This window comes from Coturnix japonica, chromosome 12, assembly GCF_001577835.2.
Source record: "Coturnix japonica isolate 7356 chromosome 12, Coturnix japonica 2.1, whole genome shotgun sequence".
Lineage (NCBI taxonomy): Eukaryota > Metazoa > Chordata > Aves > Galliformes > Phasianidae > Coturnix > Coturnix japonica.
The window spans coordinates 8,756,551-8,777,009 of record NC_029527.1 but is presented as its reverse complement, the minus strand read 5'-3'; the positions used below and the strand labels follow the sequence as shown (position 1 = coordinate 8,777,009).

Below are 20,459 nucleotides of genomic sequence, written 5' to 3'. Positions count from 1 at the left end.
AGCAGAGCCCAACTCGGGCACAAACGTGAACCCACGAGCGCGCCCGTGCCAGGGCTGGGTGTTCGGTGCAAAAGACGCTGGGGTTGAAGCAGAAAAGGAAAGCAATGCGTTAAACACGCCGAGCATCGCACCGAGCATCTCGCCGAGCACCGGTGGCACGGGGGGGGCGGCCAAACACCCATCGCCCCTCGGCCGCGTTGCTGCACGCAGGAGGGGGCGGTTCCCGTGGCTCCCGGCCCGGCCCCACCGTTCGCCCCGCCCGGCCATAAAGCGCCGGGGAGCCCGGAGCGCTCACAGCGCCGCTTTTACCGGCCCCCCCCGGGTCCCTCGAGTCGTGCCGCTGCCCCGGGGGGCGGCAGTGCTGCCCGCCGCCATGCCGGGCTGGAGGAAGAGCCTCGCCCTGTGTCTGCAGCGGATGCAAGAGGATGGTGAGTGTCGGCTGTGGGAAGGAGGACTGAGGGATGCGCTTTTTCTCCTTCTCCGCCTTTTGCTTTTATTAACGGTATTTTGGAGGAGGAGGGGAGGGTCTCTCTGAGCTTGGGCGCAGAGCTCCACGAGCCCGGGGGGTCTCTAAATGCCGTTAAACTTCGCTGCAGCTGGTCTGTCCTCTTGTCCTCGGGCAGGGATGAGCTCTGGCGCTCGGTCTCGCTTCTTTCTTCCAGCGGTGGGAGAAAGCCCGAGTGCAGCCGGCCGCCCCGTTACCCGGTTCTGCTGGGAGCATTTTGAGCTCCAACTTTCTTGAGCTCCCGGTGCTGCTGCCTTCAGCCGGTGATTCTTCCCAGTGCCCAAACTCCAAAATGGGGATTAGAGGGTTTGCAAATTACACAGAGGGCGCGTGGCGATAATCTCTTTCCTATTGTGTCGCTTACAATTGCTCGCGGTGGCAGTGAATGATTTCGCTTACGAGCGAGGTGTGAAACAAGAGCCGGACCTGCGGCTCGGGGGTGGTCGAGAGAAGGCTCCGGTGACCCGAGCCCCGCACAGCTGAACTGGGGGCAGCGATGGGAAAGTTTCAGCATCGGAAAGCGCCGTTCTGTTGTGATCTCCTGAAACAGGTGCAGGAAACGGGACGGGCACGAGCAAGCTGAAGCTCAGCTTTACTGCCCGCTGCTGAGAGCGATGAACAGCGAGTTGAGTTTTTTTCCTCTTGCATCCTTTTCCCAGCTGCCTCTCCAGGCCTTGCCGTGCTGAGCTTAACAAAGATCTGAAGCAGCACTGTTGCACCGCTCGGTGTGAGTGATGCACGGATCAGGGAATTCTCTGGTCCTGCTGGTTAGTGAGCACGGACAGACTGCGCTGCTCGGTGCCTCGTTCGGGGTCGGGGCTGAGCCGTTCAGTTGCTCTGCCTTTCTGCCGCCGCTTCCTCCCTCCCACTGCTTTGGGAGAACGCTGTTTATTTCAGGTATCCGACCTCTCTGAGATCTCGGTTTCCAGGCACAGCGCTGTTAGAAATCGGAAGTCTTGTCCCCTATTCTGCAAACCGAGACGTGCCTGTGTGAATTCAGCCCTGGTGCAGTGCTGTGTAGTGCTGCCCTGCTGCAGTTCGTAGGGATGCTCTTGCTCTGCTGGACCCGGGGCTCTACAGAATAGGTACAGCAGGGAGCCCTGACATGCAGCTGTGTACGGTTTGGCACCTTACTTGATTTGCATACACTGGCTCTCATCTCTAGGGTCTGTGTAATGCATTTCCTCCTCATCTTCCCTTGCACTCACCTCAGCCCCAGCACTGCAGTACATCTCTGACTGGTGTACTGGTCTCTACCTTGCATCCCTTCAGGGATGTTGGATGCTTTCCCTGGTGGCACTGCGTTTATTTCTTTGGGTGGCTTGCATAGTTGGAAGTCAGTGTTAATCAGAGAGGTTTTTCTGGAGGGAATAAATCTCACAGACTGAAGGTGATGCTCTGTCTAAGGGAGAAGCTGTGCATCTACTAAAAAATGTGCTGTATTGGTAGAGAACTTTCTGCTCTCCCCTAAGGCAGCTGGTTTGATGCTTGTATGCAGTACATAGTTCAGCCCTTTGCTGGGGATACAGAAGGTGCTGTTCTGCTTGTTAGTGCTGCAGTGCTACAGCATGAGCTTTAACTGGACTCTGGAGAAAGTTTTGCATCACGTTATGCCTAATGTTGCCAGGGCATCTCTGCAGTGTCCCAGGTTTTGCAAGCAAACCTCCAACCAGTCTATAAAGAAATACCGATTTCCAGTTTTTCTTACTCAAAACAAGTTGGTTCTGCCTCATTGGCATCTCCCTGGCTATGCAGATGTGATAATTCTGCTCCAAAGGCAGGGAGCTTCTCCCCATGAATGCTGCCTGTCCCATCCGTGTGTTCACTGTGGACTGCAGTACTTACTGCACGTTAATGTGATGAGCATCTCTTGCAATTTGCAGCCATTCAGTGCTGGGTTGGAAGCTTCATTAATCACAGTTGGTATTGGAAAAGTCAGCCATGGTAAATCACATAGGAAAACATAGGATGTACAAGAGCTATACTGAAGGATGTCTGCTGTTTCAAAACACAACCCCCAGTGATTTTTCTATGTGTGTTCTGCCTTAAACCTTCCTTCCAGTAAAGGGAAGGGGGTGACTACTGACCAGGGTGCAGCAGTGCTGCATTCTCTAACTCATCATTGTTCCTGTGCATGGGATGTGCGCATCCTTTTAAAGCTGGGGCTTCTGTATCCCTGCTGCTCCCAGGCTTTCAGTAGCAAAGGCAGCACAGGCTGATTTCTAATTTCTACTTTGGGAGATGTGGGCAGGTGGGAGAATCTCTGGGGATTTTTGGCAGATCTGAGTGGATGTGGATCCTGGATGCCTAGAAAGGATAAGCTATCTGCAGACTGAGCAGTAGCGATGCTTTTATCTGCACTGATGAAAGTAGATGTTATCTAGCTGCACACACTTGTGTAACATAGGTCTCACTGGTGGGCAGGCACCCTCTGCTGAACCTGACGTGCATTCATTCTTTGACTGGGAGAGAATGCAGGATTTGGGTGTAAATTTAGCTTGTTGATATCAGTTCCATTCCTCCCCCGGGTGGTTTTCCTCAGTAAAACCAGAATATTTGACTGATACCTTAAAACCCTGATATGATGCCTTATCCCTAGTTCTAAAATCTGTGCATCTCCTTAAAGCCTGATGTTCTGAAGCGAGTTGCTGACCCTTGTGTGAATCACAGGGCAGCTGGAAGGGAAGGGAGGGAGGCAGCAACTCAGACCTGCTCCAAAAAGTGGAGATATCACAGGATTGTGTTGCTGCTGTTTTCTTCTTTCCCTTGTATATGGCTCTGCACTGGTTACCTTGGAAACAGCTGTAGGAGCATATAGGGGCATCATGCTGCTGTGCAGCCGTGACACTGTGGGCAGAAGTGTCCCGTGGTGTGTGCAGAAAGGGGATGTGATGTGGGCTGCTTGGTGGGATGAAGGTGACAAAGTAACACCAGTTACAAATTGTCCGTGTTTCACCTGCCTGGCCCTGCTGCAGGGCAGTTTGGCAGCAGTGTGTGGCCCCAGGGAGTGCTTAGCAGGAGGGTTGTGGTTAGTGGTTTTGGCAGTTATTGAAGTGTTCGTAGTGGGAAGGTAAAAAAAATATCGTGGTGGTTCTGTATTGGGGAGGGCTGTCATGGCTGGGCTGTAAGGTCAGCCTTTGTGTTCTGTCCATAGGGCAGTGTACCAGGGTGCTTAGCTCCAGAGCTGTGGGACTCTGGTTATAGTTTATATTTTTTAAACTAATTCACAGACATCAAGGAGGGATATCCCAGTAAGAAAATGAAAAATGGTGTGCTTTTGCTCAATTAGCAGAAAGTGAGATCTTTCACACTGCCGTGCTGTTTGAGATGCATAGGTAATGTGTAGGATAACTCAAGCGAGCTCACTGTAAAAAAAATCATATGAATTGTCTTTTGTTCACTTACCCATAAACATTTTGATCTTGCAAACTGTAGTGTACATAATTTGAAGTCAGCTGGAATACTCTGCTGCTTAAAGTCAGGTGTGCTTGCCGCATCAGCAGTAACAGTCATTCAGAAGGGAGTTCCTGAAGTTATCCAGGCTTCATAGACCCATCTCTTAGTGCTGGCTTGAGTCTGTTGAGCTTTCATATAGAGTCCTTTTGTCCATACCTACAATAATATGATCTATTGTACCAGCTCTTAATTTTCAGCTAGAAAGTTCAGCTTCGTAGCTGTTGCTTAGTGTGCAATTGTACTTGAAGGGCTGTTTGATCTGTGCTGAATACAATGTGTTAAAGATATTCCTGTATGTGATGCTTGTACATCACACATCCAAGCTCTGTTGGAGACGAGGACTGGCACACATGGCGTTCAAGAATTTATGGGCTGCTGTTTTGCTGTTGTGCTAGTTCTACAGGCCAGTGCCTTCAAATAAAATTTAAGAGGAGTGGTTCTGACCCTTGAATGAAGCATGGTGGGGAATTAGGATCACTTGAAGGCTGTGGCGGTAATGCTTAAGGGATAATGTTCATTCATCAAACTGATGGGACAGCCAGAGCAAATCCTGCTAGACTTTGATGGACTCTTCTTTACTCATTAATATGTTGATGTGGATTTAGGTGCCCATCAGATGAGCAGTAGCTGCTGTGCTTGCCTGCTCCCTCCTTACTGGCTGTCTCACTGTCACAGGATGCTGGATCCACACTGCTGTGTGTGGTCCTGTGCTTCAGCTGTTGGAGAACTCATCTCAGATGAGCAGAGACGAAGCCACGTTCTGCAGAATGGTTTTGTGTCTGGGATTCAGGCTGTGGTTGTGCTTTCCAGCTCACTGCTGTTTAATCTCTTCTTAGTAGGCACGAGCACTGGGGAAGCTGCTCCTGCAGCCAGACTCTTGCTGGTGGGATAGCCAAAGGAGGGCTCTTCCCCAGTACATGTACTCTATGGCAGGCCATCTTTCTGGGGTTGAAACTGCAGACCTTCCTGTGGATGGGCTGGATTAGTATGGAAATGACCATATTGTTTATTACTTGACTCATGATAATGGAATAAAATAGCTTATTTGGAGTAGAAGCAGGTTCACAGAGGTGTAACTCTAGCGGAATAACTCTAGTGGATGGTGGTGTGAGTGGAATAAGAGTGTGGGCATTTTGTCCAGAAATGAATCCCATGATGGTGGTCTCCACAGGAGATGGTAGCTTTGCTTTTCTGCAGCCCTTGGTCTGGGTGAACACAGCTCCCCATGGCAGGGTCTGTGTTCTGTCTGGCCACGCTTGATCTTCCTGTGGGCTTGTTTCATTGAGAGGAAAAGTAATGAAGCTTTTCATGTAAAATTCAAGTAGGATGATTTTCTTATTTCAGCATTTTCATTTGTCAGGGGAATACATTACCTTTCCTCTGTTCTCACTTATTTCCGCCCCCCCCCCCCCTTCTATTTGGAAGATGATGGAATTCAGATAAAGTAACCCAAACAAAGTGTAGTAGCAGGGAGATCACTGTAATTCTCACTTCCCCCCTCGTTACTGTTAGATGCTTTAAATCTAAATAGAAATACTGTATGGTATCCAGCACAGGGGATTATGCTGGGTGCTGTGCCTTTCTTTGGCCCCACTTTAGTGATGGGCTGTTGCTGTATGATCAGCTCCATAGACTTGGGCTGGGGGTGAGCAGTGGAGTTGCTATTCATTTACATCCTCTTGCAGCAGAGGCCTTGCAGCTCCAGCAAGAAGTGAAGAAATAAGCAGAGAAATAAGATGAGGCAAACTGCCAGCAGCATGATGGTTTTACAGGAATTGGTGATGCTGAGTTGCTCTCTTCTCGCTTGGTCCCAGTGTGCTTTAATGACGCAGCCTCAGACCTTTGTGTATTTTCTGAAGATGTTTCCAGGTGTGAGAGCTCAGTTATAAAAACAGTTTGCCCTGATCCACTGCATTTGGCTACCAGGAATTCAGGGAAATGTGTCGGGGCTGTCGCAATGGGACAGATTTAGCAAAGAAGTGGGAGGATGAGTTAGTAAATATTTGTAGCAGCTTTCCTCAGCGCTCTGTATTAATCCTTGATCTTCCCTTTCTTGTGATATGGGGCTGGGGGTGGTGCTGCTGCAGTGCAGTCAGTCCCCTTTTCCCTCGGGAACTGCATGTGGCTTTCCCTTCCATCAGGAAGTGCTTCCAGGTTGATTAGAAAGAATGAGGGGTGGGGAGGAATGAACTCTAATACTCAGTCCTAGGAAAAGCCAGCAGAGGACCAGTGGCAGAGCTTTATAACAGTAAGGCAAGAGCTGCTCTAACTCTGCAATGCAGAAATCAATATGAGTAGCTGGAGAGTGAGTAAGACTAGAACACCACTTTATTTATTTATTTATTTATTGTTAAATAACACTTGCAAACAGCTTTGGGCTACTAGAAAGGCTTAAACTGGTCTTCGATACAGAAGCCATGAGTTCTGGGAGCTCCTTGGTGGGTTGGAAGGTGCCTGTGAATAACCCACCTCTGTCACCATGTAGGGCTGTGTGCTGCTTCTGAGTGGCTTCACATAGAAGTAGGCTCAGGCAGGCTGCAGAGCTCCAGCTGTACATTTAGATGCTGTGGCTGTGCTTCTTACTGGTGTGCTTTGCTACTCTGTGTGTTTCATGGGCTGTTCGCTTTGCATTTTGTGTGAACTCCTTGTTGCATTAGATAGCTGCTGTGTTCCTCAGCAGGTCTGGATGGGGTTGGAGCTGCAGGTCCCTTTGGCCCTATGGGTAGCTTTGGATGAAGTTATTGCTTGATTTCTTGGGGTGGTGGGGGCTTTTTCTGTCAGCTGAAATGAACAGGACTGCTGACCTCAGCACATCCCAGTCTTCACATCTGGAAGATGAGTGCTGACTATAGTGAAGGTTGCAATGCTCTGTTCAAAACAGATACAAAAGTGTGGTTAATGAACGTAGCTTGATGGCTGTCTTCTGCTTAGTACCTTTACACTTGGAATTATGGCAGCTGTTTGTGGTGTGCTCTGTGAGCCCTGTGCTGCTCCTGCTGCCCTTTCCTGCCAGCCAGCTGCCTCTTGCCAAGGGTCCCGTGCTGCCCAGGAGCAATTCAGTGACAGGCAACACTGTGATGAACGTGATCCAGTTTCTGCCTCTAAATGATGGAGAGCAGATGGCTTTGGGCCAGGGAATGCGATCTTCTGTCGCCCATCTGCTTCCCCCCTCTGCCTCTAGGGGCTGCCCAGCAGGGTGTGGGGATGCAGATTCCTGGCTGTGATTCCTTGCTTTGCCCCTGACTTCCCCAGTGAGCATTAAGGTGATCTTCAAGGTGATGTTTTCCATTGCCTACGTCTTCCCTCCTGCAAAACCATGCTGTGATGTCTGACTGCAGGCTGCAGTGTTGCTACTGGGTGCCCTCGTGGTGCAGTGATGGAGTGAGGAGCTTCTTTCACCTGTTGGCTTTGTCCCAGCTGTGAGCTGCTTGCAGAAATCCAGCTGTGTGCAGCTGGCTGCAGGAGCTCATCATCCCGCATGGTGTGAGCTGTGCTGAGCTGTGCAGCTGGGAGATCCCTTGAGCTCAGGTTTCTCGACCCTACATGTGAAAACAAGGATGTTTGCAGCACAGTGTAAGGGAGAACTGCTGACGTTGCAGCCCTTGTGTTAGAGAGGCAGGTGGTGATGGCTTCTGTGATATTCTACAACAGAGGAATATCCCATGTATATGAATGTGTGATGTCTCTTTGATGTGCATCTGACTCTGGGGTAGAGTGACTTCAGGGGCACAGCTGTTTCCCATGGCCCATACGTAGGCACCAGATCTCTTCTAGCTGTGTAAGAGCTGTACCCCTGTGTGGTGGGGGAGTTGTTTTGTTGAATGTGCTGAAGCAATAAATAATGATTTGGGAGCAAGAGAACTCATTTATTCAGCCGAATGAATGGAGGTAGCTTGCTGTGTCATAGCCAGGCACAATGTGGCTCTCCTGGTGTGTGATATTGCTGTTTGGCTGGATGAGGAAACAAAGAGTTGTCCAGTGTCACAGAAACCCTTTGTGGAAAGATGTCCTCTTCCCAGTTGGTGGCTGCTGCTTCCTACTAACCAAGTCTGTCTTTCTAACTGAAGGACATGACCCAGCACTGGCAGGGACCTCTAGGGTCTGCCTTCCCTGTGAGAGAGAGATATTAAAACCCCAATCATCCCAGATAATCCTATTTCAGGAGCTCATTGATTTTTAGTGGAGGGAAGTGAGTTAAAATGATGAGTCACTGACCTATTTGAAAATGAACAACCTCCTCTCAGTGTCATTAGGAGTCGATAATGGATCATCCTGGTTTAGAGCTTGTGAAAGGATTTGAGGGGGGGCTGGGGGGCCTTTTGGCTGCTGTGCTCTACACTGTGTGCAACTGTTGGTGTGCACAGGCACCTCTGTGGGGGACAGGAAGGACACATGGATGAAAGCCAGAAGTATATCGATAGTGTAATTTAGGCTGTAAGAGTCTGATTGTGATTAGTCCACATATATTAGTCCATGTTTATAAAAAAAAAGGAATAATAATGTGGTTAAAATAGTTATACACCTGTGCTCCTACTTGGAGGGATGTGATGTTTGTACAGATTTCTTCTTCCCCACCTCAGGATGTGCTTGGGGTCACTTTTTATTTGCTAGTGTACCTTTGGCCTTTCCCTGTGGTGCTCCACGTTGCACTGCAGTTTATGTTGGGTGCTGTATGTTAGCTTTCTGTTATTTCTACAAGCAGATCCTGTCCAGCTCTAGGTGTGTGTTCCTTCAACTGACCACAGGTGAGTTGTTTGTGGCTGCATCAAGCCTGTGCCCCACTGCTTTCTGCCCTCTGCTGTGCTTTGCATCTCTTCTTTCCTGTCTTTGGTGCCTGTGCAGGGCTTTGGGATAATGAAGGGGAAAGTTGGCTTACAGAACACCTTTCATAGGTTTTATGGCAAGCCGTGACTCTGGGAATTCAGTCAGTGTTGTGTGCAGGTATGATCAATAAAGCTCCTAGTTATGTACTTCACAGTTAAGTCTTAGCTCATTGATTTAAGGAGTTACCAGGAACTAGGGAAATAACATGGTTAATTAAGTTAATTGGATTGCAAGGTCTAGTGGGACTGTGCCTTTCTGCCTGCTCTCTGAAGCACCTCGACACCTCTGATCACTATAAAATAATGACTTTTTCTTTCCAGGTGCTGGGAGTTTGAACTGCTTTAAAACTATCTGCATTTTGAGATGACTAATTTTGCTATGAGCCATGGAGTTATGGCTTTGGAGCCCATGGCTTTTGAGAGCAGAGGTGAGAAGAGGGTTCCTAACAGAGCTCAACTGAGTGATCTCAAGGATCTGGATCCTTGTGTGAAGTGGCTGCCCCAGCTCTTAGCAAAACACCTGTGGTGCATCTTCCAGTCCATTGGTACATTCCTTCTGTGTATGTTGACCTTGGAGTTCATGTTAACTGTGTTGCCCTTGCCCTATAGCAAAGCATGTAGAAAAATAATATATTGGGCTTTAGATCAATATGCTGTGATGTCTGTTTTTCAGGAAAATAAGTAAACAGATCTGCCTCTGTCTAAAATAGAAATTTATTCTCGATATATAAAGTGAGATCTAGCTCAGAGGTGTTCTTCTGGAGCTTGTATTTCTTCTAATTTATAGCTACCCTTCTTTTTCATGTGAATTGGAGACTAAAGCCTTCCATTATGGGCCTGTAATTTATGTATTCAAAATTTTACGAATGTTATCTTTCAGTGTTTTTATGAAGCTCTGCTGTGGAGGTGCTAAGATAAGGTTGTATATTAAATATTGGCCAATTCTCTCAGAGTAAAACTAAGCTTGTAAATTACCAGAAATGTTCTCCCTCAGTGTGAGCTCACTCTCATGCTAATTTCTTTCATCTCCTTTGAAGAGTTGGGGAAGGCAAGCTGTGTAAATGCGGGTTGGGTGAAAGGAATGGCCTAAAGATGCACGAAGGGAGGTTCAGGTTGGATATTATGAAGAATTTCTTCTCAGAAATAGTGGCCAGGCATTGCACAGGGAGTGGTGGAGTCACTGTCCCTGAAGGTGTTTAAGGAAAGAGAAGATGTAGCATTGAGGGATGTGGTTAGTGGGCAGTTTTGTTGTCAGGTGGATGGTTGGATTAATGATCTTAGCACACTTTTCCAACCTTTATGGTTCTGTTCTGCAGTGTCTGGAAAGCTGTTCTCAGTTTAGTTTCACTCTGGTTTATTGTCAGTAGAAAACCAGATGGGCTGAGGTTCCCATCTGTCATGGGTCTGATACAAGTCAATGCTTTCATTGAGGATCCACTGAAAGGATAGATAAGAACATGCTTAAGGATATATAAGAATAAGTAGAAGAATATGCTTGTGTTTCCAAGTGGCACGGGGGGGTCAGCTGCTACAGCATCAGTAGGAAAGTATGGGCATGAACGCACCTAGAGATGCCTTCAGGAGAATGTGCTGATTCATGTGACTTCTGCTCACTATTTTTCCCCATGAAGACATCAAGGATACATGGACCAAATCCCATCCATAGGTGTGAATCAAAGCTTCCAGAATTTTTTCCCTGATCTTCACTGGTACTTAAAGGGAGGGGAAGAAAAAGGATGAGTGAGGTTGCTGAAAAACTTTTGTTCTCCAGTTATGCACCAATCCAGTGGAGCAGAATCTTGAAGCTGCATTTATCCAATCCCTGTATGTTTTAAATGTAAAAGCTGAGCTGTCTCTGTTTCTTTCCCCCTTGCTGGCTTTCCTGGAATTCCCTTCCCCATGATTCCAGTCCCACGGGCACCAAGGAGTCACTCAGACCAGGGAGTTAACTTGTCAGTCAAAATCTCCACACTTCTTATTTTAGGAACATGATCTCTGCTGCCTTGAATCCAGAAGTGGGAGTAATGTAGCAATTTTGTTCTTGGCATGGTGATTTTTTTTTTTTACCAGTACTTATTTATTTATTTTTAACATAGTGAAACAAATTGTTCTAGAGAACGTTAGGATTTCCTTTGTTCTATTTGTGATGGTATAAAGGGCCAATTCCCCACCCTGCATCACCAACTGTTTTGTTAGCAAAACTTTTAATCCTAAATGCTGCTAGCTGTACTTATATCAACATACAGTGGAACAGTACGGGGGGAGGGGGGGAAAAAGAGTGCATTTAGAATTAATTTCTATGGGAGAAACTTGGCCCTCACTTTTTTTTTTTTTTTTCCCCTTTAATTGCCAAATAGAAAACAGTTATTTTGTTCCTTTTTCTTCTATTTGAAAGGAAATATTTCTCAGGCAAAATTCATTGGGGAAAAAGAAATCAGCTTGCTTGTTCCCAGGAGGATGCGGTAGCTACTGCATGTGATTGGAGGTATTGAAGCAATGCCCACCCCAACAGCAGCTGAGCTCCACAAGGACAGGTTTTCTGAAGCTGTTTAAGTGTTGCACAGCTGCTATTAAGAATCAGTAGTGGGGTTTCTATCTTTGCACCTGAATGTGTCTGTTACAACGCTTGCCTGCAGACACCTGTATTTGCAGGAGATAGCTGTCACCAGGATGAAGGACTGTCTCCTTGTCTGCCATGCCTGGTGTATGGGCAATCTTACTGCCATCAGTAGCAAATTTATTGGCTGCACTGTGATTAAATATAGGGCAATGGCAGTGTGCAGAGCAGTACTGGGTCCTTCTGCCTCTGCTGTGCTGCTGTCTCTGTAGACACAGGTGGAAGAAAAAAGAGTGCTGAGGTATTTGGCCATTGGTTCATCACAGTTTTGGCAGCCAGTGTCTGTTGCTGCTCACCAGTTCTATGCAAAGCTGCTGTGCTGCATTTTCTGTTGGTGTAGGAGCTCTGTATCTGGTCTTTAGCTTTCCCCATCATGGCAACCTGAGCAAGTCAGAGTTTGAGACACATGACCAGTACTGTGACATTTGGGCCATAATTCATTATTGCCTTCCTTGGTGTTTAAAACTTCTTGGACGTGGCAAGCATGTGCCTACCTGTGTTTTATCCCACTGTCTTTGTTCTCAAGCCTTGCTCAGCAAACTGCAGCTGCTCCTTGGTCTGTGTGTTTCTCCCATCTGCAAGAGGGGTCACTGGGACCCAAACATCCTGTAGAGATGTCAGTACTTGCTTGGGTACTGCAAATGTGTACGTGGGAGGGGATAAACTCCAGCACTGGTGAGGAGGATGCCTGATACGCATAGGCTGTCCCAAGCAAAACCGAGATCTCACCAAAAACCCAAGAAGAGAAAGAATATAGTAAAGCATCTCTAAACTACTCCTGAGTGCTACCTCTGCAGTGGATGCAGCTTCCAGCAGCGCAAATCCCTGTGTTGCCAACAAGCAAAAGAGGAGCTCGCACCTGAGCGCTGAAATAAGCTGTCCAGCAAAGCTTGGAATTAATCCTTGCAAGCAGCTCAGCAACAGCTTGTTTAATTCCCAGGATTGTCTGCTTGTGTGTGGAATTTTTTTTTTTTTTTGGTTGTTGTTGGAGTTGGGAATGAAACACAAATTTAGCACCAAAAAACCTGTGCAGTCTTTCCCTACTGAGAGTTTGCAGCCAGCTGCTTACATCTCTTGGTAGGAGCAATGCGTGAGTGTTGGTGACTTGCCTCATTTTTCAAGGTCTTTATGGACCTCTTGTGGGGAATTTTCTTTTTTTCATTTATGGTTTCTTATCTGCTGAGCCCTTTGTTTTATTTTCATTGGTCTCCTAGTGCACAGCCAGCCTGTGCTTGTCTGGTCCTCAGTGCTCTTCCACCTCTCCAGTAATGCTTCCCTTTTGTGTGCTGGTTTTGGTTTGTTGTTTCTTTTTCTTTGTTGAGGCTCTGAGACCTCACACTCTGGCTTGCTTTCAGCTCATCAGCTGCATGTTTGCTCCAGCGCTGGCAGCTCTTGTTCGTTGGCAGCAATATTTACTTCTCGGCTTCCTTTATTTTTCCCTAACACTTCATTTTAAGCAGACAGTTGGAGAATCTCTCAGTTGGCAAGCTCCAAATGGAGCTGTAGGATGGGATCTGTTTGCTTAACTTTGCCTCCCTTCATCATTGCTGGAGGTGTTGTCAACCAAGTAATTCCTGCTTGGGTTAACAAGGAAATTGGTGGCTCCAGATGTCTCCTCCCGCCCCAGATGGGTGCTCAGTTCAGCCTTGTGAAGCGTGTCTCTTGGATAAAGACAGCATGTCAGAGCCAGTTCTGCAGATGGGCAGTAAGAGTATAAAGGAGAGGGTCCTCAGCTGTTGAGCCCAGGACTCTTGTGCTAAGGGAAATGGATGAGATCAATGTCCCCAGTGAGGGACAGCTCTTTGCTGACCTCCACCAGGCAGGGGGGAATTGATCAGCGGATTCAATTGAAGTGAAATTTGAGTTGCCCCTTAGTGAACAGTGGTGAGTGATACAGACAAGGCAGTCAGTTTGTTAAATCAGAACCTTGCTTACCAAGTCCTCAGAGATCAAACTTTCAAAGTGGGAGCACTGTGAAGGTGCCTAAGAGCAGGAGAAAATGAATGAGAGGAAGATCTGGCACTGCAAGCTGCAGAGCATCTTGGCTGAGTGGCAGATGACCTCTTGCCTTTGATTTACCCCAAAGAGCAACCATGTGGTGTAACTCTTCCCCTGCCACCTCCTTTCAAAAGATCTTAATGTGGGGTGGTCCCTTCTGCTTGTATTTCCTCCAACATACTGCAGGCATCAGTTTAATTAGAAATATAAATTGATTATCGTGGTCTCTAGTGGATATGTCAGATTTGGCAGTAGTGGCAAGTAATGTGCGTGCAGCTGTTAGTAGGATGGCTGCTGTTCCTGTTTAAAAACTGCTCAGCCCTGTTCCTAGGCATTGGTCTGGGCAGATGGTATTAGAGCCAGCTCAGGTGTGGGCAGCAGGTGGCAGCTTCCTGAGCACAGCAGGAGAATGCTCCCCTCTCTGGGGAATGTACTTCTGTAAGAAATGATGTTGGTAAAATATATACCTTAATAACTGGCCCAGAGAAGGTCAAATGGGGATGTATTCTGTTTTGGCAATAGAGGAGCAACGAAGGGGATGTAAAAATGTAACAAAGGTGATGTTTGACGCTAGTAAAGGAAAATGCGTCATCCACGCGGTGGGGCTGTGGAGTTGACTATCCCTTGCAATGACACAAAGGGTAAGAGTTTATTTTATTTCTTGGGATTCAAGGATGGATGGGCTATTGCAGAAGCAGTCAAGGTTTATCCTGCAATTCAGTGCAGGATGTGGGGCTGCCCAGCATGGATTTCCTAGAGGCAGTGGGTTTGACACAAGGATGTGTTTCTGCACTGCCTGCTGGCATGTCTTCTCTTAATGGTGACCTGGAAGCAGGGTTGATGTGCCCTCCTGCAGCTTTGCACTTTGTCTGTATCGTATCTAAAAACTTGGAGGGGTTCACTAAAATGCTGCTATGCAGGGTGCTCAGTGACCTCCTATCCTGTGTTTGAAGCTGTATGATTGCTCTCTTGCTCCTGTTTTAGTTCCTTTGAGCTAGTTTATGACACTGTACTGAGCTGCTATCCAGTCTGTTTGGGTTCTCAGCAATATCCCTTGCTATTTTGAGGAAGAAGGTGTTTGCAGTAACAGGGATGCTGAGAAATGCTATTGCTATACATGGCAGTGGCACATTTTTGTGCACAGTATCTTGTTTTCCTCTTTGCATGTTGCACATATCTTTAAAAGGAAGGCAGATCTCTTCTGCTCCAAACAGAGGAGAAAGCCGTCAGCTGCATGAAAGCCATAAAAAGCTTTCATCCTTCAGAGCCTGGTAAATCTCCCATGAAAATCAATGGAATGGCTTCAGCTGATAGACATGCCATATCAACTCAAACCTGATCTGGCAGAGAGGTTCACAACTGTTCCATCCTTCAGCCTGTTCGTGGTTGGGATCATGTTTCGTAGATCCCTGGTATCGCTCTTGGCTTTCCCTAATTTCCTACCATAACATAACCATCCAGAAGAGTCTATATATCAGGAATGTGAGGAGTCCACTGCAAAGCAAGCCATGCTACATGTGGTTTGATAGACCACAGTGCATGCTCTGTGTGTACAGCAGAGATCTCCTTTTTGTGTCTTCTCTTTTACCCCCTGTTTCTGCAGAGCTTAAAAAGGGCTTCTTGCTGTAGAGGTGGGAAGAAAAAGGGCAGCCTTTAAACTTTATGACATCCATATCATTGCTTCGAGGACTACTGTAGTGGTCATGGTAGCACTAAGGAAACTACAGCAGCTTCATTCATGTGAAGTCATGGAGCTGCAAGACTAGTTTATAGTGGCATAGAAAGTGATGTTAAAGTGGTGTTAAAGTGTTTATAAATCACTCTGGTTCTCAGGGGATGTTAGGACTCTTCCTATCTCCTGGAAGATGTACTTGGTTTGTGAGTGGAAGTGTGATTTCTCTTGTGCTTAAATGCAGCTCTGAAAAAATAAATGGCTTGTGCAGTTGGAGGGTGGTGTTGGTGGAAAGGTCAGAGCCAACAAATCCAGAACTGAATTGAGCAGTTGAATCAAAAAGAATGAGCAATGAGCACACAAATCCTTATCAGGCTCTGTTGTTCCTGAGTAGTAGATGATGAGCAAAACAAACTATATGTGGCCAAAAATATTTATAACTATATATATTAAAAATGTGAGTGCAGAAAGTGGAGGAAAAGGATGGGACTTCTCAGTTCCCCTCTTCAGACTATTGAGATACTGAACACTTTTTCTTCCCTGAAGTTCATCTTTCTTTGTGCCTGGGTTACCCTGTTTCATTTTAAATGAGTCTTCAAATCCGTTTTGTTAAATTGCTGCAAAATCCTGTGTGGATGCTCCTTAGTTGATTTAATCTTGGTTTATGTTGATTTAGTTTCTTGCCAACTTTTGCTAAATCCATTTGAGACAGAGTTAAATCAACTTATGAGTGTCCTTGCAATTTAATTAAATCGACTGATGTAGCTAATGTAACTGATTGTAATTAAACACATGCAGCTTTTATATAAAGACAAGCCCTGAGGGTGTTCAGGAAATCCCATCTCATGTTCCCATTAGCCCCTAAAAAAAGCAGTTTGCTCTGCTGTTCACCACCTCTGCCTCTGATCATTGTCCCATAGCAGAGCTTTGCAGTGCTTGGCCGTGCTTTGCACCTTGCATTCCCTGCACCAGCAGCTCTGCCCCCCTGCTGGCTTTCCCCTCCATAGCTGCAGTTGTATACTTATGCCCTGATGGGGAATAGTGCTGGGTCACTTGCTGTTCCAGATGAAAAATGACCCGCTTAAAAATAGGGGAACATGAAAAAGGTTGATTTTTTAACCTCCTTTAGCATGCAGAGTCACCCCCTGAGAAGTCTAAAGCTGTAGGACTGGTATAGGGGACTTCTCTTGGTACCTTATGATGGATGCTCACATACAGTGTGAGCTTCTGCAGGTTCACTGATGAAAGCATGCAAAGTGACAGCAATATTCTTAGTGTTTAACTGAGCCTGTAAGAACAAGTTACTTCATACTGTGAATGTTGGCTTTCACTTAGAAATGTGTTGCTCTTTCTCAGACTGGAGCCAGAGGACTGCAACAGCCAGATCCTACACCCCAAAGGCTACCTTTGAGCTCCAGTTGAGAGCCTTGCTCTTCTAGGGGGCAAAGATTCCATGTTCATGTGAATTTCTGCCTCTGAGTGATACAAGAAGCCCAAATGGGAGAGCAGCCAGAGTGGCTTTGTAGCACCCTGCTCTTTATCCCCAATGTTGCTTGAAATTTCTGCAGTGATACCAGTGAAGGGAAAGCTGAGGAGGGTGTCCCTTCTCCCACCCCTGCGACCAACCTCACCAAAAGTTTAGGTTGCAAGGGAATGGGCAGGGGAGGCACCATCCGCACCTATACAAGCCTTTAATTTTTTCTCCTGCTCTCTTTCCAGCTCAGTTCACGCATTAAGAAAACATTAATAGCCTCTGAGTTTCACGCTCTGCTTGCATCCCTCGTAACAAGATCTGCTGACTTCTGTGGAGCGCTCCCTCCATGAGTGAAGGTGCCATCTGTGGATGTAACGCTAAGTGACAGCGTTGTAAACAAAGAGAGAAACTGGGTTTCAGTGGGGCTGTTTATTCTGTAGTACTTCAGTCTGTACCTTCCCAGGGCCTCCAGAGAGCAGTGGAAGCCTCTGCTCCCAGGTGTTCAGCTGTGAGGGCTCTTCTCCCTGGGCTCTATTGATGCCAAGACTCACCTTGCAAAGGGTTTTTGGGTTTTCTAATCCCTTTCTTCCACCTCCCTTTCTAGCTTGGGGCATCCTCAGACTTCTCTGGGGGACACTGGAGGTCTCAGGCTATGTAATCTAGAGACAGAAGCATTTCTTGCTCCCTTGTTGGCTCAGGAGGAGCAGACATGGGGTTGATAGGTGTCTTCTGCAACAGCATGGAAATGGGTCAGGTCTGCTGGTGGAGCAGAGCCCTTCCAACACTGTGCCCTATTGTGTCTACTGGTACACAGGCAACAATCTGTATTTAATTTCCTTAATTGCTGCTTCATTGCCCCCAGAGAACTTCAAGTCATTAGGAAATGCAGAACTGGTTTGGCCACAGAAAGTTCTCTCAGTGATGTGGAGGAGTTGCTGAGCTGAACCACCTGCTTTTGATTAATCTTTTGAACCAATTTGGTTCTAGCAAACCAATTCCATTAACAGGCTAAGCAGAATAATGATAGGCACAGCTGCTATAATTCCTTGTTACACTTCTAGTTTAAACAAAATCCTCTTTGCATCGGGAAACATTGATCTAATGTCATGACTGTGTTCATTATGAACACATTGGTAGTTGAGCACATCCAAATGCTTCATGTTTTCATAATTTTCCCCCTCCCTGTTATATGGCCAGAATATGTAAATTATGAATGACTTCTCCCTGGAGAAACAAAACTAATTGGTGTGCTAATGTCTCAGAAATGAATCAAATTGACATTCCCCACTATAGGGTGGACTTGCATAGTATCTCTAATGTTCTTTGGGATTATTTAAATTTGATTTTGGACAGTCTTTTAGCTTCTTTATCAACCAGAAAAAGGTTCAAATGTGATCTTGCTGTCTTTGCTTCAGAGAACTAGAGCGTTTTGGGTTAAGAATGAATTAGCAAATGGTCTCAGCTGACTAGAAGGGGTGGCTTGGCAGACTGGGTCAGACTATCAGTCCTAGTGTCCTAATCTGATGGTTCAAAAAGATGCCCAGGGATGGGGTCAGTGTGTGTACTGGGTATTTGCTCCTTGGCTGTAGTCTTTCATGTGGTTCTCTCTCCCACCTGGGCTTCTACACTTTGAGATTTAGCTGTGAATTGCTATGAGATTTAGCTGTGATGTGCTCTTGAAACCCACCTGTGCTTTTGGCTTTCCATCCTTCAGCTGCAAGATACGCAGGGCAGCTGTAATTTGTGTAAGAACATCAGCCTCACTTTATTTGGCTTAAATGTTATGCACTTGTGTGTACCCTAAGTCCACAGGGTACTTGTCTCTTGCTAGAAGGTCAAAACTGCCCTGGGAAGGTGCAGAAATGTCAATGGCTTTGTCATAGAGTAGGCAAAATATAAAACCCAAAGAGGTGAGAGGGGGATGCAGGTTCAGATCAACCTGTGCTCCAGCACCCAGCTTGTGAATGATTGCTTGCTGCTTGTCTTGCATGCTGTGTGCCTGGTAATATATGATGTGCTCTGCTGCCCTTTAGAGCTTACCCCTGAGATCTGACATTGCTGATTCCTGAAGTAAGCACTGTTTTTCTGAGCTAGGTTTATCACTAAGAAACAGCCGAGGTTTTATGAACCACAGCCAAGCCATTCACCCTGAGAGAAAGTGCAGGAAGGGGGGTTCTGACATGGGCTACTTTCCTCCCTCCTGGAGTCAGAGAAACCTGGATCCTGCCCTGTGCCTGAAGCTGGCACAGCTGGTGCTGCCCTTCCTCCTACCAAGATGCTGTTGCTCAGTGTCCCACCTCCAGGTGATCTGCTCCCAGGTATTTTACTGCATCTCTGCAAGGATGTTCCGAAGCTTTTTGGCCTCAGGGTGTGTTTGGGGTGCACTGAACTCAAAGGAGAGGCACTGGCTTATACTGCTGGGGTGCAGCTGCTCACATACATGGGGATGTGCCACAGCCCTGTGTGTGTGTGAGACCTTTGTTCCTCACAGCCGTGTTCATGGAGCAGCCTTTGTTGCCTGGCTGATGTTTGAATCAGACTTGTGCTGCCTGAAAATGTGGAGGAATGCACCCTGGATATCTGTGCAAATGACTTATAATGAAATGATGCGAACAAAATGGAAATTGAAGTCACTGGGACAACTTCAGAACTCTGTCTTACCCTTGTGTGAGATTTTGAGTGATTTGAGAAGTGGTGTTCAGCACAGCTTATCAGCTTAGTGTAGTTTGGAGGAACAGAAATTAGCTGAGTACTGGAGGCCAACCTTCAGAGACTGGCTTTGCCAGAAGAGCAGCTGCCAAGCAGAGCTTTATACAACTTGCATGCAGTGGAGCAGGACTGGAAATCCTCCTGGCTCCAACTTTAAGTCACTTGCTGCAGATAAACAAGTACAGAACCCTCTGCTGACCACATCCATCCTCTCACAGAGGTGTCAACAGTCTTGCACCCCTGGGTAAGCACAGCTTTACTGCCTGAGGTAGCTCCAAACCTGTTCCAAAAAGATAAATGGTGATGTGGCTAAAGCACTGCCATGTTCACCCCCTCAGCTGCATTAATTATGGAGATGGAGGCTTCCAGGCTGAAAGCTGCTGGGCATTTGGGATGACCATGTCAGTAGGTGAGTGGGCAGCTCACTGCTGCTCCAAAGGGAGGAATGTGCCCAACAGGGCTGCCATATTTCTATGGGGTGCTCCTGGAACCCTCCACTGTTGCCCTCTCTCTATCAGTGCAGCTTATGGGTGTTTGGAAGGGATCACAGATGATACCAAATCTGCTTGTTGGGGTTTATTTAAAAACAAAAAAGCTAACCAAAGAGGGCTATCCTTTTAGAGAAAAGAAATCCACGAAATCCATCTTGGCCCAGCAGGCTGGGTATGAAGCCTGCCTCGTTCTCTGTGAAGAAACCTTTAAAACCTAATTTCACTAAAACCTCTGGGGTGGTTCCTTCCAGTAAATACTGACAGATCAGCAAGGATACTGAAAGCAGTCAGGGTGTCGCTTGTTACAAAGCTCTTTCAGCCAGCCCAGCTGAATGTGATGGTTGTCCACTGGTTGGGGTGCTGTGTTTGCTGTCAGTACTCTCAACTTGCCTTGACTGAAACCAAGTTTCTAGATTGAAACCAGGTTTCCATTCCCTAGCCACCCACGCCAGTGGGATAGCATCTGAAGTACAGCTACCAGGGTAGATAGTGTAAGGTTTCTCCCTAAATTAAAATAAATAGATAATATATATATAAAACCTGCCCCACACTAGCAAAGTAATAATTGCTGTTAACGTTTTCAAGGCTTAATGCTTCTGCCATGCTACTTAATCGATAATTGAAATTGCAAGAGGAATGTAATGCTTGGAGTTCATGCGGTTAATTTTATTGCTTGCACTTGTAATTTGAAAGTAATTCTGCAATCAATATGAA

The 20,459-nt window shown here is 46.6% G+C and overlaps 1 protein-coding gene across 1 annotated transcript in view; it reads left to right on the top strand.

The window, feature by feature from the left end:
* The first annotated feature begins 291 nt into the window (after positions 1–291).
* Positions 292–20,459, top strand: part of GRIP2 (glutamate receptor interacting protein 2) — a 198,418-nt gene continuing 178,250 nt past the window's right edge. Inside the window, exon 1 of the mRNA XM_015875369.2 lies at positions 292–428. Within this exon, the coding sequence (XP_015730855.1) occupies positions 374–428 (55 nt within the window). The 5' untranslated portion in view covers positions 292–373. The remainder of the gene's footprint in view (positions 429–20,459) is intronic.